This window comes from Pongo abelii, chromosome 7, assembly GCF_028885655.2.
Source record: "Pongo abelii isolate AG06213 chromosome 7, NHGRI_mPonAbe1-v2.0_pri, whole genome shotgun sequence".
In the NCBI taxonomy this organism is placed as follows: Eukaryota; Metazoa; Chordata; class Mammalia; order Primates; family Hominidae; genus Pongo; species Pongo abelii.
The window spans coordinates 88,895,739-88,919,063 of NC_071992.2; the positions used below are offsets into that span (position 1 = coordinate 88,895,739).

Below are 23,325 nucleotides of genomic sequence, written 5' to 3' on the forward strand. Positions count from 1 at the left end.
CTGTATCATGATCATAAGCATTCTGAACACATTAACAAGTCCTAAAGGGATGTGGCATCAAGAAGAACAGACAAACCTTCTGCCTTTCACAACCAGAAGTTATCAACTTTCAGAAGATCGTTCTAATCCTTAAACAACCTGCCCTACACAGCCTCCAATGATGACTATATAGTAGGTAACTGCTTTAAAAAGTGATGAGTCAGGGTATAGTTATAGAAAAGAAAAGCTGAGTTAAAATGTCCCATAATTTATAGCCAAAGCACCATATAAGCATGAAAAATGCCTTAACACAAACTCACCTGATTTATTTGAAGCATGTTAAGACAATATTGACCAAACTGCTGTATCCCTCACGGCTCCAAAAACTGGAAAACGAAAATGAAGAAATAAAGTTCAACTTAGCTGATAACCTCAATGACTGGTATTTTAAACACATGTCCTTGATCAAAATCAAATATAAAATGTAATTTATCCAGATCTCCACAGAACTTTCTATGATGATAAAAATGTCCTGTACTTGCACTGTCCAATCTAGTAGTCATTAGCCACATGTGGCTACTGAGCACTTGAAATGTGGCTAGAGCAATCAAGAAAATAAATGTTTAATTTTCTTTCATGTTCACTTAAATAACTATGTCACTGGCAGCCACCATACTGGACAGTACAGATCTGAACAAAGCTCCTTCTGCTTCTGGACTTCTAAGACAATCGCAACAAAAGTGAAGCTGTTAAAAATAAATCTGAGAGTTTCAGGTTAATATTTAATGTATACTTCCCTTTTTGCAGTCCTGTTTTAAACAGCTTTGTTCCCATCTTCTATACGATAAATTAATCCTAAAGAAGATGCAATACCACAAGTATTCTCTTAGATGGTATGGAAAAGAGCATACAGTACAATTATCTTGCTGAATATTCTTTTTCTCTGTCATTTTGTCTGTTATCATCAGTATAAAAATAGTATGCATATTAAAATTTCAGGCTGGGCCTGGTAATCCCAGCATTTTGGGAGGCCAAGGTAGGTGGATCATTTGAGTTCAGGAGTTCAGGACCAGCCTGGCCAACATGGTGAAAACCCTGCCTCTACTAAAAATACAAAAATTAGCCGGGCATGGTGGCACGTGCCTGTAATCTCAGCTACTCAGGAGGCTGAGGCAGGAGAATCACTTGAACCCAGGAGGCAGAGGTTGCAGTGAGCCGAGATCACGCCATTGCACTCCAGCCTGGGCAACAGAGCAAGACTCCATCTCAAAAAAAAAAAAAATTTTTTATTTAAAAACAGATGCCAATGAAGGGCAGGAAAGTCCAAATTATAAACAAATAAATCATGGGATCTTGTAATGAAAAAAAGTTTATATAAAATATAAATTATCTACAGACCTTTCCCCTAAAAATTATCTACAAAGCAACAACACAGTTGTGATACACAGCAAAAGGCCTATATCTAATCACTTGTGTAGAAACTTTCATGCTGTTAAATTTTAATATTGAATCTTCCCTTAGAAGCAAATGTTTTGTAAGTACACACAAACATACACAAACACAGACTCATATTTGGCTACCATTTTTTCAAGATGACAAACTAGAGTCCATTCAAAATGACTTTGAAAACTTTAATATTTTTCTTACAATAGTGTCCTCAGCATCTGCATCAATTTTTCTTTATTTTTTAATTACTTTCACATTTCCTATGAGAACGGGATGCTGTATAAAGAGCACATGGCCTGGGTATTGGTGAATTTGAGTTTTAGTCAAAGTTCTTCAGGAGATTACCTTCTGAGCCTTGGTCAAATTACTTTGTGTATCTTTGAGTTCTTCTTTTTCTGTCTTCTTTTTTTTTCTTCAATCTTTAAAAAGTAAGCTAAAGTTCTTGTGGTAGGCAGCCTCTAACAAATAGAATATAGCAGAAATAATGAGATACCACTTCAAAGATTAGGTTATAAAAATTCTTAGGTGTCATCTTCTCTCACTCCTTTGCTCATAGGGAGGCAGATGCCAAACTGTGGTACCCTTTGGAGAGGTCCATATGGCAAAGAACTGAGAAAAGCCTCTGGCCAATAGCCAGCAAAAATTGATTTCTTCAGTCCAAGAGCCCCAGGAAACTGAACCCTGCAAGAGCCACACGAATGAGTTCGGAAACAGATCTTCCACCAGTAGAGCTTCCAGATGTGACTGCAACCCCAACTGACAACTTGACTACCACCTCTTTTATAGCCACAGGCACCCAGCTAAGCTGCACCCAGATTTCTAACCCACAGAAACTGTAAGATAATGTTTATTGTCTTAAGTCCTTAAATTCTGGTGCAATGTGCTATGCATCAATAAATAAGACTATCCTGTCCAACTCTATAATTCAATACTCCCATGGTGCTTTAGGTATTAGTATTTGGATAGGCAAAAAATAAAATAAAATAAAATCTCTGTTCAACATGAGCAAATGAGTAACATTAGAACTTCAAAGTGGCAAATTATAAAACTTAAACATGTACATTTTCAATTCAAGAAATGAGATTATTAACAAGTGTAGCATTAGTCATATGGTGTTAAAATACACCCACTTTCAATAGGAATGGAGTATCTCATTAAAAAAATACACTAGCTATAACTTAAAATACAAACACAACCAATCATCTTTTATTAACTGAAAACAGTTCATTTAAAAAGTAAAGTGTGAATAACCACTAAAGCATCTCAGTGATTTAATGTCCCTTGCTTTCTAGAATTTAACATTACTGGTCGAGTGCAGTGGCTCACGCTTGTAATCTCAGCACTCTGGGAGGCCGAGGTGGGGGGATCACCTGAGGTCAGGAGTTCAAGACCAGCCTGGCCAACATGGTGAAACCCTGTCTCTACTAAAAATACAAAAATTAGCTGGACATGGTAACACACACCTGTAATCCCAGCTACTTGGGAGGCTGAGGCAGAAGAAACGCTTGAACCCGGGAGGCCAAGGTTGCAGTGAGCCAAGATCATGCCACTGCACTCCAGCCCGGGTGACAGAGCAAGACTTCGTCTCAAAAAAAAAAAACAAAATTAACATTATTAAGCATTCACCAACTTTGAAAAACTCCATTTTGCCTTTATTAGTATAAGTTTCTAAAGTTACAAATGCTTATCTACAGATCTCTATGTATTTCTTCAATATTAGAGGCTGATAACACTGGTGGCTGATTCCAAGAAGCAAGCACAGTAAGATATTGGGGTACCTTTTTGAAAGTTCTAATCTTCTTTTTTTTTTTCTTTTTTTTTGAGACGGAGTCTCACCCTGTCACCCAGACTGGAGTGCAACAGCTCAATCTCAGCTCACTGCAACCTCCACCTCTCAGGCTCAAGTGATTCTCCTGCCTCAGCCTCCCCAGTAGCTGGGGATACAGGTACACAACACCATGCCTGACTAATTTTTGTATTTTTTGTAGAGACGGGGTTTCACCATGTTGGCCAGGCTGGTCTCAAACTCCTGGCCTCGGGTGATCCATCTGCCTCGGCCTCCCAAAGTGCGAAGATTACAGGCGTGAGCCATCGCGCCCAGCCCGAAAGTTCTACTCTTCTGACACAGAAAAGATATTCCATGAAGTAACAAAAAATAAAACTTTATGAACATAAAATTAACCATACGATTTAAATATTCTGTAAGCCTTTTCTTCACATTATAAAGAGCTGTATAAATTAAAACACATGAAACTAACGTCTATAACAGCACTCTGTAATTGGCCAACATTCTGAAAATTATACTTTTATAAGTAAACCAGTTATATTAGATTTACATCAATTTAAAAATTGTAATTTGTAATTATACCACGGACAATTCAGAATGTTCACAGTGGCACATGTCTTTAAGACTCTGTTTCTACCTTAAAGACATGCCCAGTTTACTGTCACATATTTTAAACAATTTGCTAAAATATCAAGACATATCAATAAAATGCAGAGCAGTTTTATACTACCTATGGTTTCATAAAATCCACCTCCTCAGCTGGGTGTGGTGGCTCACGCCTGTAATCCCAGCACTTTTGGAGGCTGAGGCGGACGGATCACCTGAGGTCACGAGTTCGAGACTAGCCTGGCCAACACGGCAAAACCGTCTCTACTAAAAATACAAAAATTAGCTGGGCATGGTGGCATGCACCTGTAGTCCCAGCTACTCGGGAGGCTGAGGCAGGAGAATCACTTGAATCCAGGAGGCGGAGGCTGCAGTGAGCAGAGATCACGCCACTGCACTCTAGCCTGGGTGACAGAGTAAGACTCCATCTCAAAAAAAACAAAAAAACAAACAAAAAAAAATTCCACCTCCTCTATCAAAAAAGTTTCCAGCTACAGTTGATTCCAATTACAACTAAGTGCTTTTAGAGAAATGTATCCACGCGTCCCAAAAATGCCCTATCTGGTCAGGCATATGAAGATAGGCAATTCTAGATTCCAAACTACTAAATGAAAACAAGCAGGATAGTTCATAGGGAGACGGCTGGGGAAGACGTGATGCTCATGAAGAATGGTCCAACCTGTAACTGCTGCAATGTACTGCTGATACAAGTTGTACTTTAATTATGAATTACATTTTGCCCATCTGAGAAATTAAAAGCTGTACAAAAATCTACATAATCCCCAATAATTAAACTGCTTTATAAAATGGCACTGTTATTAAATATGTATAAATTTTTTATATCAGCACCCATCCTACAGTTGATTGGCAATTCTCACTTAAACGTCTTGACAACATGAAAAGCAAAAAAAATTTACTATCCCTACTCTTAGACTACAAACTACTACAAAACTATCAATTCAGTGCTTATTACTCTAAAAAAGATATAGGGTCCTTTAAAGAGCTTTTTAAAATGTTTTTCATTTTGATTTTTTAACGTAGGTACCCAAAAACACTGCTTTATGTAAGGAAAACGGAAGTCTTATGCCACAAACTATTCTAGTGGAAAACTCTAAATATCACAGGCCAGAAAAAAAGAGGAAACTAACATTTATCAGACATCAATTGTATATGCTAGGTGCCACATTTTGCCATTTTTACATCAACTCATTTAATCCTCATCATCTTGGGATGTAGGCATTATCTCCATTTTTCTAGAAGTTGGGTTATTTGCCTACAGTCACACTTCTAGGTTTAGGACAGTTCATTCTGGCCCAAAGTCCTCTTTTCTTCCCTATACACCAAATTACAAAAGACTTGCCTTCTTTTTAATTTTTCTTTTTTTTTTTGAGACGGAGTTCCACTCTTGTTGCCCAGGCTGGAGTGCAATGGCACCATGTCGGCTCACCGCAAGCTCTGCCTCCTGGGTTCAAGTGATTCTCCTGCCTCAGCCTCCTGAGTAGCTGCGATTACAGGCATGCGCCACCACACCCGGCTAATTTTATATTTTTAGTAGAGACGGGGTTTCTCCATGTTCATCAGGCTGGTCTCGAACTCCCAATCCTCAGGAGATTCACCCACCTCAGCCTTCCAAAGTGCTGGGATTACAGGTGTGAGTCACCGTGCCAGGACTTTTTTTTTTTTTTTTTTTGAGACTGGGTCTCACTCTGTCACCCAGGCTGAAGTGTAATGGCGCCATTTCAGCTCACTGCAACCTCTGCCTCCCGGGTTCAAGTGATTCTCCTGTCTCAGCCTCCCGAGTAGCTGGGATTACAAGCACGCACCACCACACCCAACTAATTTTTGTATTTTCAGTAGAGATGGGGTTTCACCATGTTGGCCAGGCTGGTCTCGAACTCCTGACCTCCTGATCCACCTGCCTCGGCCTCCCAATGTGCAGTAAGGTGCTGGGATTACAGGCATGAGCCACCCCGCCTGGCCAATTTTTTTTTTATTTTCTATGATCAGCTTGGTGAAAAATAAAAGATTTGCCTTCTTATAATTTTTCCTGAAACAAAGTCAAGGGCTTGACCTCTAGGACAACATAATGGCAAAGCTCCTATATAGAACTTGGGGAGGATTATTTAAAATCAAACGATGCACACATAAATAAAAATTATAATTATTACAGACTCTAGACATCTAATATTTTGTGTACCTACAAGAGGCACAAATATATCTATATGTGAATAATCATACTGTGCGTGTCTCAAACTATGCAGTCTAAGAGAATTCAATTTTGCAATATCTAGAGTTTTCCCACTTTATTATGATCTGTACCTATAAATGATCAGATTCCCAGCACTGAACGTGCACAAAACGAGATAATAATAGGAATAAAGAGAAGGGTAGGCACAAAGGGAAAAAAAAAAAACCTACCATATCTTCTAGAACCTAAACAGGAAAACCGCTCTGCCTCGATTTCTGGATTGTTTGTATATTTAAAAGCTTGATGACTATCTCAGATTTTTTTATATTCATACTATTTGTTGAAAAGCAAACCAAGCCAGTCTTCCTAGCACTTCATTCCAGACAAGCCAAGTAAGCTAAAATGTAAAATTTGCATGGTTTTCCAAGCTCAAGTATTTAGGAGGTAAGGACCACAATGTATGTAACTTACCCTTAAATGGTCCAGGGGAAAAATATTTTGTGTGTGATAGAGAGCAAATAATAAATGCATAAAATGTTAACAGGTGAATCTGAATAAAGGTTACAAAGATTTTCTTTGTATTATTCTTATTCTTGCAATTTTTCTGTAAGCTTGAAATTATTTCCAAATAAAGTTAAAATTTAAAAATTACACAGCATTTTATTTGAAATTAACAATACATACTTGGATTATACAGCAACATTCTTACAAATACAAAACACTGGTTTTTATGGGGAAAAAATGCAGTAATTTGTGAGCAAGTATGTACCATATCCTACCAACTAATCATCACTTAGGAATAAATTTCAGGCTAGCCTACCATATAATAAAATATGGCAATGGTGACTTGACTTGAAACCATAGCAGGAAAAAACAAACACGCCAGATAGTTTGGCATAACTGCTTCGCAAATTTAATATACGCCTGCTGCAAAATGCAGCAATCTACAATTAAAGTGTTATGTGATATCTCTTGTTTGCAGTAAGATACAAACTGAACAATGAAAACCTGGCCATATTACAAAACAGAGATGGAGAGTAAGTCTTCGTTTTGGTAGTTTTATTAAATAAGATTTTTCCACCGCAGCTCAGTTCACAACAGTGTACTTGAATCATCTAAAGAAAGCAAGGACGGGGAAGAAATATCCTGGAGAAATGTTGAAATCTTTTCTCCTCCAAGGTTACTATCACCCTACCTGCCCATCACAATTTTGATTTCAAGTAGTCACTATGCTGGTCTGAAACACAGGATGCATCAGAAGCCAAGTAATGCTCAGCAAAAGTTCACCAAAATTGTGAAAGCAAACATTAAATAATAAACGTTTTCAGTTAACAGTAAAATATCTTTAAAGGATCATCTCTAGCCTTTCTTTCTGCAGGATCCACCCACTTTAAAATCCTTTGGTAAATTCCCAGGTCTACCCTAATTGAATGGTCCCTCTCTATCTGCTCAAGCAGTTCTTAACCCTTTGGAGTGGGGATGGGGGTAGGGGGACATCACAGCAAATATGGACCCTTACCAAAGAAAATTATTCACAAATGCAAAATTCTACACACATTTCCAAAGACTTCCAGAACCCCACGGCCATTATCCCCACCCCCTCCCTAAGAATCTCAGGGTGGCGTGCTTCTCGATGGCCTCTGCGGAGCACCCCCAGCCCCCAAGCCACAGCCCCCGGCTCGACCCCGAAGAGACTGGAGTTCCTGCTCTCACACAGCGGATTCCGTAACTGAGCTTTGTCTCCTCGCCCAACTCCCTTCACCCCGGCAAGGTCACTACCGCCAACTACCCCTTTAAGCCGAGCCATCACGGTAGGAGTTCGTAACAGACACAGCAGAACTTGCCTGTCATAGGATATATTTTGTCCCCTCGGCCCCACCTACCCTCCCCATTTCGGCAAGTTACGTCTTTACCACTGGCCCATTCTACAGAAATAGCCGCCGCCGCCACCCTCCGGCGCGCCCCGGCCCCGCCGCTCCGCCTCCAGCGCCCCCAGGCCCATTCCCCGCAGAACCTTCCCGGGCCGCCCTCCCCTGCTCTACCCCAGGCGCTCCCTCTCCCTCGCAGCCACACGGTGGCTGCACTCGCCGTCCTCTCTTCCGGCCGCTACCACCCCGGCCCCCTAGAACCCTAGCCTCCCGCGCCCGCAGCCGCGTTCCTGCCTCCCCAACCTCCGCACCCCCACTTGGCCCGGCCTCCTCGCCTTCCTCCCGGCTCCTCCCCTCAGGACACCTGTGTCGTCCCACCCCCTCCACCATACACGCACCCCCGACCCCAATTCCTTCGCCTCCTGGTCCTCCCTCCCCCGCCGGTCTCCCCTCCCCCCTGCTACCCCGAGAAAGCCCGAGGTGGGAGGGAAGGCGCGGGGGAGGGGAGGCCGCGAAGGGGGCCGCTCTTCTCCGGGTTCCCCGTGCTGCGGACGTGCAGGGCTCCCCAGCGCCCTCTGCCTCCTCCGCCGGCGGGGCGGAAGTCGGGGTCTCCCGGGCGCCCCCGATGAGGGTATTTACCTTCTTGCCGGGGACACTTTGCAGACGGCTCCAACATTGGCAAACACTACAGAGAACTGACCCCGCTCGGCCGCCGCCGGCTTCCACCCCTCGGGCTCCCCGCCCCCCGCCTCCGCCCGCCTCCGCCCGCCTCCCCGGCGCTCCCGCCGCGCCCTCCCGCGCTCGCGCCGCGCGCCCCCGCCTGCGCAGCCGCTCCCGCGCCCCAGCACGCCCGGCCGGTGCGCGCGCCCGGCACCGGCTCTACCTCCACTCCGCCTCCCGGCGGCCCGCGACCAAGCGCGGCCATTGTTCGCGACGCAGCTCCCGCCCCCTGGTGGCTGCCGGGCCCCCGCAGCTGCAGGCTCTGCGGGGCTAGCGGTGGCGAGCTGGGCCCCTGGGCAAGGGCCATTCCCGGGGGGCTTGGGCACGCGGGCGAACGACTGCGCAAGGAGCGCGCCCGGTCCGCAGTCTCCTCGTCCCCGGCGCGACTCCCCGCCCCCTCCTCTGCCAACGGTGGGCCTGGGGCAGCCCCTTCCACACCTGCAACTCGGCAACTTCCTTCCCCGCCCGACTGACCGTCTGCTCTTTCTGGTCCGCACCCTGTGCTCTGATTCCCCGCTCGTACCTTTCGCAGGCTCTCTGGCTGCCCCTCTGTGCTGTGCAGGGGACGCGCGACCATCCCGCGTCTGCTCCGGCCGCCGCTGTGCGACGCACGGTTTAGCGGATCCTGCACCTTTCCAGACGGGGGAGGGGGCGGGGAGGAGGTTGCTTCACCGTCTCGCCCAGCAAACACCAGGGATCCGTAATTACCTGCTCGCCAAGACCCGCGGCGTGGCCAGACCTCCTCCTCCACCGAAAAAATTAGTCACATGAAAAAGAATCCTTGGAGCCAAAAATGAGAACCATTGAAAACAATGCCCTAAATCCTAGATTTATGAGGCAAGAGTGCCAGAAAACAGAAATTACGTCTTGATTCGTCCTGGTTTTGATGTGGATTACTTTTGTCTAGATAAATTCAACCCAGTTAAGCTCGATGAAACTGAACACTTCGTTTAGTAACCGGCACCAAAAATAATCTGACAAATTTCGAAATAGAACTATTAGTGTGTTTTCACAAACTTGCTCATTTGCAACGTTATTTCTAGGGTTTCTTCCCAGTGTCACTTCTCTGACTGAGAAATGTCTCCCAGGCCGGTGATTTCAGTCATCATCTAAAACCAATCTCCTGTCTACACCTGGGAAGGTAGTGTGTGTCCTGGTTAAGAGCAAGGGCGCCAGAGTCAGATAACCAAGGCTGGATATCCGCTTGCTAACTGGTGAGGAGACCACGGGCATGTTACTTATCCTGTGCATCAAGAGGAGACTACATATGATAGATAGTTCGTATTTAAATGTGACAATACATACGAAGCCCTTTAAATAGGGCCGGGCATGTAGTACCTCTCCTGGTACAATGTTAGCTACAGCTATATTTTTCCTCCCAGAACTCTTTCCTATGCTCCTTTTCCACCCTTTTCACCTCTGCCAGTTCCCTCGGATTTAACATGTTGCATCCTCCCTAAATTTGCTGCACTCCTTCTAGCGGCTTATGCATCTAGTCAGCATTCTAATACAGTCATGCCTTAGCTAGCCACAAGGATATGTTCTGAGGAACGTGTCATTAAGCGATTTTTGTTGTTTTGCGCACATCATAGCGTGTTCTTACGCAAACCTAGGTAGTCTAGCCAACTACTCGCTTTGGCTATATGGTATAAAGCTATTGCTCCTAGGCTACAAACCTGTACAGTGTGTTACTGTACTAATACTGTAGGCAATTGCAACACAAGGGTATTTGTACCTAAACATAGAAAACCTACAGTAAAAGAACTGTATAATTTTTTTTTTTTTTTTTTGAGACGGAGTCTCACTCTGTCACCCAGGCTGGAATGCAGTAGCGCAATCTCAGCTCACTGCAACCTCCACCTCCCGGGTTCAAGAGATTCTCCTGCCTCAGCCTCCCTAGTAGCTAGGATTACAGGCACATGCCACCACGTCCAGCTAATTTTTGTATTTTTAGTAGAGATGGGGTTTGACCATGTTGACCAGGCTGGTCTCAAACTCCTGACCTCAAGTGATTTCCGCCCCCCCCTCACCTCGGCCTCCCAAAATGCTGGGAGTACAGACGTGAGACACCGCGCCCGGCTTAAAGAACTGTATAATCTTATGGGACCACCGTTGTATATGCAGTCCACCTGTCCATCATTGACCGAAAGAAGTTGACCAGAAACTGTTGAATATTTTGAATGAATACCTTACTTTCCCACCAGCCATACCAAGGGTCAAGCTGCCTACCTCTGTGTCTTTCCATAGGCTATTCTCTCTCCCTTCAGGCCACCCTTCTCTCGCCTGGTGAACAAATAATCTTTCACGGCATTCAAAAATCACCTTCTTGGCCGAGTGCGGTGGCTCACACCTGTAACTTCAGCACTTCGGGAGGCCAAAGTGGGCAGATCACGAGGTCACGAGTTTGAGACCAGCTTGGCCAACATGATGAAACTCCATCTCTACTAAAAATACAAAAATTAGCTGGGCGTGGTGGCACGCACCTGTAATCCCAGCTACTTGGGAGGCTGAGGCAGGAGAATTGCTTGAACTCGGGAGGCAGAGGTTGCAGTGAGCTGAGATCACGCCACTGCACTCTAGCCTGGGCAGCAGAGCCAGACTCCATCTCAACAAAAAAAGAAAAAAAAATCACCTCCTTGAGAGGCATTCTCTAGCACTCCTCTGAGCAGGCCAGTGCTCTTCTCTTGTACCTCTCTTCTCTGATATTGTAGGTATGTTAGAATTTTTTTTTTTTAGCCTGTCTGTATCTACCAAACATTGCATTGTTGAAAGGCAGGCTCTGTGTCTCATGCATATCTGTAGTCCCAGCATCCAACAGCAAGTAGGTGGACAGTAAATCCTTTGGTATAAATGGATGAGTTTATACTTTTGGAAAGAACTCTGAAGTGGTCAGATTTCATTCTCTTTGATTCAGATCCTTAAAGTTAATTGAAAACTTTATCCCTCCCTTAACTGTTCCTCATAACTGATTTTCAGTCACTGGTAAACCCCAAATACAATGAATTTTTCTAAGTCACAATTATCAGAAAGGAAATTGTTTTTTAACTTGAATCAGCACTTTCAGTTGCTCAAGGTATATAGCATCAGTACATGAAATCACCTGAGTGACATGGAAATCCACACATCACTCTACAATCATTTTAGGATTTACTTTAAAATAAAATATTTGTATAGGAGTTGAAAATAATGAATATTTAAAGAGCAGTGGGCCAGCCAGCTGCAGTGGCTCACGCCTATAATCCCAGCACTTTGGGAGGCTGGCGTATCACCTGAAGTCAGGAGTTCAAGACCAGCCTCAGCAAAATGGCAAAAACCCCATCTCTACTAAAATTAGAAAAACTACCTCGGTGTGGTGGTGCGTGCTTGTAGTCCCAGCTACTCAGGAGGCTGAAGTAGGAGGATCACTTGAGCTTGGGAGGCAGAGGTTGGAGTGAGCTGAGATCACACTACTGCACTCCAGCCAGGGCCACAAAGAAAGACCCTGTATCAAAAACTATAAATAAATAAAGAACAGTGGGCCTATTAATAGGCAGCTGATTAAAGCAACTGAGGCCAGGCGCAGTGACTCATGCCTGTAATCCCAGCACTTTGAAAAGCCAAAGCGGGAGGATCTCTTGAAACCAGGGGTTTGAAACCAGCGTGGGCAGTAAAGTGAGACCCCACCTCCATTTAATTAAAAATAAATTTAAAATTAAAATTTTTTAAAAAAGCATCTGACTTATCAACACATCTTTACCAGTCACCATTGCAGTGAAATGTTCAAGCATCAGGAAAAAGATAATGCTTTCAAATTCACCATTATCGGATTTGAGCAGTTTGAATGGGACAGATTCCAGAATCACAAACTCCAGTTTCCTTCTATGTCCTCTTCTTTCTTATATTATATCTTATATTATGATGCCCTTTTCTTGACATTTATTTTCCTGTAAAATTCATCTAGCCTCCAGCACAACAATAAAGTTACCCTCCTTTATTGATGATATCTGAATTTAAAAAAAATTTTTTTTGAGACAGAGTTCTTGCTCTCGCCCAGGTTAGAGTGCAGTGGTACAATCTTGGTTCACTGCAACCTCTGCCTGCAGGGTGTAAGCGATTCTCATGCCTCAGCCTCAGCCTCCTGAGTAGCTGGGATTACAGGCATGTGCCATCAGGCCTGGCTAATTTGTGTATTTTTAGTAGAGACAGTTTGTTTTGCCATGTTGCCCAGACTGGTCTTGAACTCCGGGCCTCAAGTTATCTGCGGTCCTCGGCCTCCCAAAGTGCTGGCATTACAGGAATGAGCCACTGCATGGCCCTGAATTTATTTTTATCACTACACACTATTTATGTGTTTCTTCTACTATATCTTAAGCTCCTTGAAGGCAACAACAATGACTTTCTCTTCTTTGTTTCTCTGGGACTTAGCACAGTGCTCACTAAATGCTTGTCAAATGAAAGGATTAGCAAATTTGACCAACATTTACTGAATACCTACTATGGGCCAAGTACTATTCTTGGCCTAGGGATGTATAGCAATGAAAAAAATCTGCAAAATCTTTGTCCTCATGGAACATACAGGGGAATGAATGAATAACAAATGCATGAAATAAGCACTTCCAAATACTGTACTTTACCTTTATTAGAATAGCATTCTGAGGCCGGGCGCGGTGGCTCACGCCTGTAATCCCAGCACTTTAGGAGGCCGAGGCAGGCAGATCATGAGGTCAAGAGATTGAGACTGTCCTGGCCAACGTGGTGAAACCCTGTCTCTACCAAAAATACAAAAAAATTAGCCAGGCGTGGTGGCACACGCCTGTAGTCCCAGCTACTTGGGAGGCTGAGGCAAGAGAATCGCTTGAACCCATGAGGCGGAGTTTGCAGTGAGCTGAGATAGCTCCACTGCACCCCAGCCTGGGCAACAGAGTGAGACTCCGTCTCAAAAAAAGAAAAAAATACCATTTTGAAAATTCCCAATGTATTTATGTGTTCACTAATAAAAGTATTGCTTGAAACTCAACTTGTTTTCATAATAATGTCAAAATAATTATTAGGGTATTAGCCACCTAAAACACTGCTAAAAAACAGTAGAAATATATTTTACAAAGTGGGCTGGGTGCTGTGGCTTGTGCCTGTTACCCCAGGATTTTGAGAGACAGAGGCAGGAGGATCGCTTGAGGCCAGGAGTTCAAGACCAGCCTGGACAACATGGCCAAATCCTGTCTACAAAAAAATAAAAAATTAGCCGAGTGTGGTGGTGCATTTCTGTAGTCCCTGCTACTTGGGAGGCTGAGGTGGGAGGAGCCCTGGAGCTCAAGGCTGCAGTGAGCCGTGATCACACCACTGCACTCTAGCCTGGGCAACAGAGAGAGAACCTGTCTCAAAAGAAAAAAAAAGGTAATCAATTATGTATAAGAAACAAGCAAGTATATGAAAAAATGCTCAACATTACTAATCATCTGGAAAATGCAAATCAAAACCACAATGAGCTATCATCTTACCCCAGTTAGAATGACTGTCATCAAAAAGACAAAAGATAAATGCTGGCCAAGATGCAGAGAAAAGGAAACTCTTGCACACTGATAGTGGGAATGTAAATTAGTACAGCCATTATGAAAAACTGTATGGAAGTTTCTTAAACAACTAAAAATAGAACTTCCATACAACCCAGCAACCACTACTGCGTATTTATCCAAAGAAAAGAAAATCAGTGTAGCGAAGAGATATCTGTACCCCCATGTTCATCGCAGCACTATTCATAACAGCCAAGATATGGAATCAACCTAAGTGTTCATCAGTGGATGAACAGACAAATAAATGGGTATAATGGAATATTATTCAGCCTTATAAAAAGAGATCCTACCCGTTAAGACAAAATATATGAATCAAGGATATTATGCTAAGTGAAATAAGCCAGATACAGAAAGACAAATATCACATGTTCTCACTCATATGTGGGAGCTAAAAAAGCTGATCTCATGGAGATAAAGAGTAGAATGATGGTTACCAGAGGCTGGGAAGGGTGAGTGGGGGAAATGAAGAGGGATTGGTTAATGGGTACAAACATACAGTTAGATAGAAAGAATAAGTTCTAGTGTTCAATAGCACAGTAGGTGGCTATAGTTAAAAATAATTTGTTATCTATTTTAAAATAGCTAGCAGAGAAGATCTGAAATGTTCTCAACACAAAGAAATGATAAATGTCTGAGGTAATGGATATCCCAATTACCATGACTGATCACTATACATTGTATGCATGTATCGAACTATCACATGTACCCCGTATATATGTACAGATACCATGTATCAATTAAAAAAGAAAACTCTCAACTAATAAGAAAAAAAATAAGGAAACAAAAATATACTTAATGAAGTATGGAAAGATTCTAAGTCTTTTTTTAATCCCCCTGAGACAGGGTCTTGCTCTGTTGCCCAGACTGGAGTCCAGTGGCACAATCATGGCTCACTGCAGTCTTGACCTCCTAGGCTCAGGTGATCCTCTCTCCTCAACCTCCCAAGTAGCTGGGACTACAGGCACGTGCCACCATGCCTGGCTAAATTTTTTAATTTTTAGTAGAGATGAGGTCTCACTATGTTGCCCAGGCTGGTCTTGAAATCCCAAGCTCAAGCGGTCCTCCTGCCTTGACCTCCCAAAGTGTGAGCCACAGTGCCTGTCCTCTTTTAAGTCTTATGGCACATGGTGTTAAATAATTTTTTTTGAATACAAATAATAGGAACCGGGTGTGGTGGCTCATATCTGTAATCCCAGCACTTTGGGAGGCCAAGGCAGGAGGATCACTTGAGGCCAGGAGTTCAAAACCAGCCTGGTCAACATAATGAGACCCTGTCTCTACAAAAAAAAAAAAAAAAAAAAAAAAGTTTTTAATTATCTGGGCATGGTGGCATGCACCTTCAGTCCCAGCTACTCAGGAGGCTGAGGTGGGAGGATCACTTGAGCCTGGGATGTCAAGGCTGCAGTGAACTATGATGGTACCACTGCACTCCAGCCTGGGTGACAGAGTGAGACTCTGTCTCTAAAGAATAAAATTAAATTAAAAACAAAAATAAATAAAAAGAATAAAAAGAAAAATTTGCCGAGCATGATGGTGCACACCTGTAGTTCCAGCTACTCGGGCTGAGGTGGGAGGATCTCTTGAGCCCAGGAGTTGAAGGCTGCAGTAAGTCATGATCATGCCACTGCGCTCCAGCCTCAGAGTAAGGCCCTATCTCAAAAAAATAAATAAGTAAATAATAGGGACCCAATTATGCTTGTAATGACTTTTCTTTTTTCTCTATATCTATCATCTTGTCTCTGAATTTTTTTTTCTTGGGGATATTCGCATTTTCCACCATGCCAGAAATTTGGTCGTCAGCCAGTCTATCTAGTATTTTGATTCTAATTTTTTCCTTAAATTTGTAATGGCATCATTTAAGTCTTGATTTCATTCTTAATTAAAATACAAGATAAGATAGCTTTGCAGTCTGCCCTTTCAACTCAATCTGTGTTTTATCATCTGTAAGTTGAAGGTTTTTTAATAGAATATACAGATTCTACAAACCTTGGCATGTCCTTGTCAGTTAGCCTGTTTGAAGAGACGTCAGCTGCCACGTCAATGAGTCAGGGCTTTCATGACTAAGTCATCCTGGGACCCCATGGAGAGCTCTAGTGGGGAGGAGAGTGAGGACTGGGACAAGCCCTTAGAGGTTCCCATCCTCTCTGTGCATCCAGTGGTCACCAACAAGATAAAAGTGAACCAATTGCAGCCACAGTGGGGAGCCCCCAAGAATTGCCCCCACCTGAAAGACTGCAGCACACCATGATGTGGGATTACACTACTGTGGAATTGGTAGAGCTGGGAAATAGGTTCAGACATAAGGGGAGCATCAATAGCGGGGTGGCTGCTCCATCTAGGAGTTGTGGAGATGGAAGAGGGTATTATACTCCCGAGACTCAGGATGAGTAAAATGGCATCCATTAGAAAACCCATCAGAAAAATATGTTACATTTTTCTGTAGTGCAAAGCCTTCATAGAAATAGTCTTCTGTTCCATGAGGTATTTTTCTTCTAACTTGAGTTCTTCCTTTATCTTTTGAATACAGTGTTCCATTTATTTATTTATTTAGCTATAATAATGGCATAATTTATTTATTTATTTTTGAGATGGAGTCTCGCTCTGTCACCCAGGCTGGAGTGCAGTGGTGCGATCTCGGCTCACTGCAAGCTCCGCCTCCCAGGTTCACGCCATTCTCCTGCCTCAGCCTCCCCAGTAGCTGGGACTACAGGCGCCTGCCACCACGCCCGGCTAATTTTTTTGTATTTTTAGTAGAGACGGGGTTTCACCGTGTTAGCCAGGATGGTCTTGGTCTCCTGACCTTGTAATCCGCCCGAATAATGGCATAATTTTAACTTAATTTATTCTTATTTTGTTCATATTTAATCTGGGAAACTGTACCCAGATCCTCTATTAGCTTAGCTTTGCCCAGTCTAATGGGCTTCTGGAGAAAATAAGATTTTATTTCATGAAATTTTAGGAGTGGGAAAGGGTCCAGAACCTGGTTTTGTTCCACCCTCTTTACCTTAAATATCTAATACTTTTCTTTGAACTATACAAATATATTATATATGTAACAAAACCTAGAAGTGTAACTTGTTAATTATTATTTAAATGTCCTTGCAGTGGAAATCAATTTGTGAGATCTCTGCACACAAGAGAAGGAGGAGGGGGCTAGGGGAGAAGGGAAAGATGGCAAGTATTGCTTTTTAAACAAGTACAATGACTTCTTTAAACACTTCTTCATTGTGACTGTTTTGACAGACATCATCTTAGCAATCACTTCATCTTTCCTTTCCAATAACTTTTCCAAAAGACTTCATTATAAACTTCATAAAACATTCTTTTTCTCTTGCCAATTATAAAGGAGGAAAAAAACTAAAAATTTCAGCTATGTATACCTGTATTGAAGAGGAAAAATTCCAGGAACTGAGGATAAAGGGGCAGACAAGTAGATTGGCCACACACAATGGTAATGATACAGAGAAACTACAGACAATATCTGAACAATTTTCCGTAGTCTCTCTGTATCACTGCCATTGTGTGTGGCCAATCTATTAATATTTATCTGTCCCTTCATCCCAAGTTCCTGGAATTGTTGCTTCTCATTCTTTCTTTTCTTGGCTAATTGTCAATGGCATTCTGAATTTGAGACATATTGCAGTGTAATATGGCACCCCAAAATGTAGCAGCTTCAAGCAACAATTTATTTAGTTCAGGCAGTTCAGGCAGGGCTCAGTATCTTGTCTCTGCCCCATGCAGTATCAGCTAAGGGCACCTCAAAGGCTGGGAGCCCAAATCATGTAAGGACTCACTCATATCTATAGTTGATGATGGTTTTCCACTGGGACCGCAGCTGGGGCTGTCAACCAGAACACCCACATGTGGCTTCTCTATGTATCTGCAGATGATGCTGGGTTAGGGCTGAGAGAGAAAGGAACAAACCCTGAGTTTGGCCCCCTCACAGCATGGTGGCTGGGTTCCAAGAAACCAGAAGTAAAAGTCACTACTTTCTTAAAGCCTGGCCCAGAATTCAAATATGCTTTGAATTCTGCCCATATTCTACTGGTCAAATCACACAGTCCAGATTCAAGGGGAGGGCACCTGATCCTTTCTTTCCGTGGAAGGCATGTCAGAGGATCTTAGAATCACATTTAAAACTCCACACATTTTCCTGTAATCCCAGCACTTTGGGAGGCCAAGGCAGACGGATCATTTGAGGTCAGGAGTTCGTGACCAGCCTGGCCCACATGGTGAAACCCCATTTCTACTAATAACACAAAAATTAGCTGGCCGTGGTAGCAGACGCCTGTAATACTAGCTACTCAGGAGGCTGAGGCAGAAGAATCGCTTGAATCAGGGAGGCAGAGGTTGCAGCACGTGGAGATCATGCCACTGCACGCCAGCCTGGGTGACAGAGTGAAATTGTGTCTGAAAAACAAAAACACAAAACAAAAACAAAAAAACAAAAAATACCTCCACACATTCCCTGAAACATATCACCTTGTCTTTTCACCGTATTGCTCCTGTGTTAATATAAAGGTGACATAGAAAATTTCCTTCCATTGGTACCTACGCGTGTCTGCATGAATCATCTCAGCTGGCTTAATTCATTTAACCTTTCTTGTGCTGAAGACAGATAGGCACACCTGCACTACAGAGATTACAAACACCAGATTGAAGTAGAACAGGCCTTACTAGTCTTTTCTAGTCTATTCTCCTTCCCAGGTCAAGGGGGGATGCTTTAGGCAAGTTAAAACAGTCAGTAGTTGCGGTAGCAGCTGAGATGAAGGAGTAAGTTGGGAGCTGGAGGAAACTCCCAGGTAGTAACATGCAATATGTAACATTTAGTCATGGCCTGTTTCTGGGACATGCTGTAGCTGGAAGTGGGCCATGATCTCAGTGGGGAAATGGCCTAGGGAGGGACCAACGGAAGGCTGTCTGACAAGGTCGGGCCAGGCTACTAGTGTCAGAGTGCTCAGTACCCAAAGCAGGGTTTGTTCCTTCCTCTCCCAGCCCTACCCCAGCATCACCTGCAGGCCTGAGCCCTTCATTCATTTTCTCATTGAACAAACATGCCTGCCAGTGGCAGTGCGGCCTGCTGATGTGTTCAGATATTGTCTCTAGTCTCTCTGTATCACTGCCACTGTGTGTAGCCAATCTACTTGTCTGCCGCTTCATCAAAGTTCCTGGAATTGTTGCTTTCTGCATCCTGTTGACTGCTCTCCAACACACACACACACACACACACACACACACACACACACACACACACACACACACACCCACATACCATTTCTTTTTTCCTTTTCTTTTTTTTTTTTTTTGAGACAGAGTCTTGCTCTGTCACCCAGGCTGGAGTACAGTGGTGCAATCTCGGCTGACTGCAACCTCCACCTCCTAGGTTCAAGCAGTTCTCCTCCCTCTGCCTCCCAAGTAGCTAATTTTCCCGCCACCACACCCAGCTAATTTTTGTATTTTTAGTAGAGACTGGGTTTCACCATGTTGGCCAGGCTGGTCTCGAACTCCTGACCTCGTGATCCACCCACCTCAGCCTCCCAAAGTGCTGAGATTACAGGAGTGAGCCACTGTGCCCGGCCTCTCTTTTTTCCTTTTCAACGTTTATTTTAGAATTGGGGGTATACATACAGGTCTGTTACAAAGGTATATCACACACACACACACCATTTTTAAAGATCTAATATACAACTTTCTCCTATCTAGGACCTGCTGGCCTCTATGCCTAGGGCTGAACCCAGCCTGCTCTCTTCCTCTCCTCTAAGGATATCTTCACTTCAGTGTTGTCCCAGACATCCATGAACAATAAAACCACAGCTACCTCAAGGCTTGTATGTTGACGCACTCTTTTCCTTTCCTCCTCTGCTCCAGCTTTAACCACCAACCTTTACTTAGTTTGAATTGAGTTTATGATACCTCCTCAGAGTTGTTCTAACCTTTTGGGGACCTCTGCTCCTAGCTCCCTAATTTGCTTGGAACTGCACTAAGAAGTATACCCTTGACTTTTCCAAAGTCACTCTGGCCAGATCGCCTCTATGCTATACAGTGCCTTTGTGAAAATTTTTTTAAAAGTACCTCTCTAGATAGTCACAGATCTTTAAGTACAAGTGTTGCTGAGTAAGCCTCACCTTTGTGCCTAGAGAAAAGGAGTGAGCAGAACATGCACAGTCTACGGTATTTTGTTTTGTTTTGAGACAGGATCTTGCTCTGTTGCCCAGACTGGAATGCAGTTGCACGAACACAGCTCAATGCAGCCTCAACCTCCTGGGCTCAAGCAGTCCTCCCACCTCAGCCTCCCGCATAGCTGGGACCACAGGTGCATGCCACCACACCCAGCTAATTTTTTTTTTTTTTTTTTTAGCTGAGACAGGGTCTTGTCATGTTGCCCGGGCTGGTCTTAAACTCTTGAGCTCAAGTGATCTACCCGCCTCAGCCACTCAAAGTGCTGGGATTACAGGCATGAGCCACTGCGCCCAGCCAGTCTAAGGTATTTTGTTATAGCAGACCAAATGCACTAAGACAGAGCCCCTTTGCTGGGGCTTTTGTGAACAGACAACCCAGAACACTACGCATATTGTCTTTGGGCCATCAAGCTCAGTCAATTCCCTTAAGCTAGTTGGTAGCTTCCTCAATACCCTTACCTTAGAAATGGTCTAGAGGCTGGACCCAGTGGCTCATGCTTATAATCCCAGCACTTTGGGAGGCCAAGGAGGGAGGACCACATGAGCCCAGGAGTTTGAGACCAGCCTGGGCGACATAGCGAGACCTCATCTCTACTAAATTAAAAAAAAAAAATTAGCCCAGTGTGGTGGTGCATGCCTGTAGTCCCAGCTACTTGGGGGACTGAGGCAGGAGGATTGCTGGAACGCGGGAAGTTGAGGCTGCAGTGAACCCTGATAGTGCCGCTGCACTCCAGCCTGAACGATAGAGCAACCCTGTCTCCAAAAAAGGAAAACAGAAATTGTCTAGTCTTTTCTGTTTCACTCCCATGTTGGTGCCACTTTTCCACTTCTTCTAGTGAGTGTCTGTCTCCCACTTCTTATAAGGAATTAAAATGCTCGTCATTAGATCCTATCAGGTTACAATTTTCCAAGCACTTCCTTTAAAGACAGGGTCAATGAATACTGTCAGAATTATCCCTGGATCCTCTAAAATGAGAACACAAAGCCAGAACCGGTCTAAAGACAGGGCTAGCAATATTAAGCATGGAAAATTTTAACCTATGGATTCCCAAATTCTAGATCATAAGTAGGACTGATCCAGAACATCATGTAGCATAATTCCATGGAATCATTACACTGAACATTAATAGATGTTATGTCAGTAAAGAATTCTTTAATTAAATACATCCAAGAAGCTGTGAATTCAACAAAGTTAAAGAAGCTTGGCCTGGTGCAGTGGCTCATGCCTGTAATCCTAACATGTTGGGAAGCTGAGGAGAGAGGATCCTTTGGGCCCAGGAGTTAGAGATCAGCCTGAGCAACAGAATAACACCCCATCTCTACAAAAAATTTAAAAATTAGCTGGGCATGGTAGCGCATGCCTGTAATCCCGGCTACTCAGAAGGCTGAGGTGGGAGGATTGCTTGGGCCCAGGAGTTGGAGGTTGCAGTGCGCCACTGCACTTCAGCCTGTGTGACAGTAACACCTTGTCTTTATAAAAATAAAATAAGAAGTTTTTTTTTTTAATTGCAGAACTTCTCAAAATCTTCTGCCAATATAAATGAAGTTTGCAAGAAAGGGATTGGATCTGTTCTATACCCCAGGCTCATTTGACCGTAGGAACTTTTTGGCAGGAAGCACATCAGTGGAGCACATTTTGGGAAACACAAAGGCACAGTTGGAGATCAAGCAGAAGGGTTCTACCTAGGGTAGAACAGAAGTCTCTGATGTTCAGCTAAGAATGGGAAGATTTCTGGTAAAATGAAAAAGATCATTACATTGCTGATTTTGCCCTCCATCTTTAACCATCAATTGACTTTTATAGGCTTTCTCTCTGTTCTCTAGTAGCTCTACTTTCTTAATTTTGAACTTTAAAATGTCATCTTGGACTATTGATGGTCCATTCAATATGTACAACACCAACTCTGGAGGCAGGTGATCACCAACCTTTCATTAGAAATTAAACAGTCAAGACAAGTAGAAGACATGACAATGTCTACAAACATAGATTTCAATGCTTTAAAGCAGAGGTCAGCCGGGCATGGTGCCTCACGCCTGTAATCCCAGCACTTTGGGAGGCCGAGGCAGGTGGATCACAAGGTCAGGAGTTCTAGATCAGCCTGGCCAACATAGTGAAACCCCGTCTCTACTAAAAACACAAAAAATTAGCCGGGCGTGATGGCGGGCGCCTGTAGTCCCAGCTACTCAGGAGGCTGAGGCAGGAGACTCGCTTGAACCCGGGAGGTGGAGTTGCAGTGAGCCAAGATCTCACCAGCCTGGGTGACAGTGCAGAGGTCACAAAAATAAATAAAAAATAAAGCAGAGGTCAGTGAATCAAATCTAGTCTGCTGCCTGTTTTCATAAATAAAGGGCTTTTGAAATATAGCTATGCTCTTTCATTTACACATTGTCCATGCTGGTTTTATAAATCTGCAGAATTGAGTACTAATAGAGAATCTAGGGCCCCACGAAAACAAAAATACTTACTATATAGCTCTTTATAGAAAAGTTTGCCAGCCCCTACTTACAAGAGAAAATAGGCCAGGCACGGTGGCTCACACCTGTAATCCCAGCACTTTGGGAGGCTGAGGCAGGCGGATCATTTGAGGTCAGGAGTTTGAGACCAGTCTGGCCAACATGGTGAAACTCCATCTCTACCAAAAATGCAAAAATTAGCCAGGCATCGTGGCACGCACCTTTAATCCCAGCTACTCGGGAGGCTGAGGTTGGAGAATCACTTGAACCCAGAAGGCAGAGGTTGCAGTGAGCAGAGATGGCGCCACTGTACTCCAGGCTGGGCAACACAGCGAGACTCCATCTCAAAAAAGAAAATGAAAGGTGATGTTAGTTCAAAACTCAATGTGTGTCCTTTTCAAAGTCATATTTCAACGAGTTTTGGTAAGTTGAAAATAATGCAATTAATGATATTATGTGTACTGTAGCCATTTCTGTGTAATCTGAAGCATTTCCTTTCTCTTTTCTTGGATAGCTCCTCTTCCATATATAAACCTCTCTCCTAAATTTG

General features: G+C 43.5%; 1 protein-coding gene and 1 long non-coding RNA gene across 18 annotated transcripts in view; one reads left to right on the forward strand and one right to left on the reverse strand.

The window, feature by feature from the left end:
• STAU2 (staufen double-stranded RNA binding protein 2) overlaps window positions 1–9,230 on the reverse strand; it is a 331,631-nt gene extending 322,401 nt beyond the window's left edge. For 6 of the 17 annotated variants that reach the window (XM_063726263.1, XM_024250494.3, XM_063726256.1 and 3 more), the window contains exons 1-3: window positions 9,117–9,230; window positions 1,771–1,883; window positions 300–365 (exon numbers count right to left, since the gene is read on the reverse strand). Coding sequence is in view for 9 of the 17 variants with exons in the window: in XM_024250494.3 (XP_024106262.1) it covers window positions 300–317 (18 nt within the window). In the remaining 8 variants the exon portion in view is untranslated. 17 annotated transcript variants of the gene reach the window in all.
• Window positions 7,603–22,678, forward strand: LOC129061050 (uncharacterized). The gene is made up of 4 exons (XR_008528016.2): window positions 7,603–7,816; window positions 9,126–9,807; window positions 19,846–19,970; window positions 21,834–22,678. It is a non-coding gene; the product is annotated as an uncharacterized LOC129061050 (long non-coding RNA).
• The last annotated feature ends 647 nt before the right edge of the window (window positions 22,679–23,325 follow it).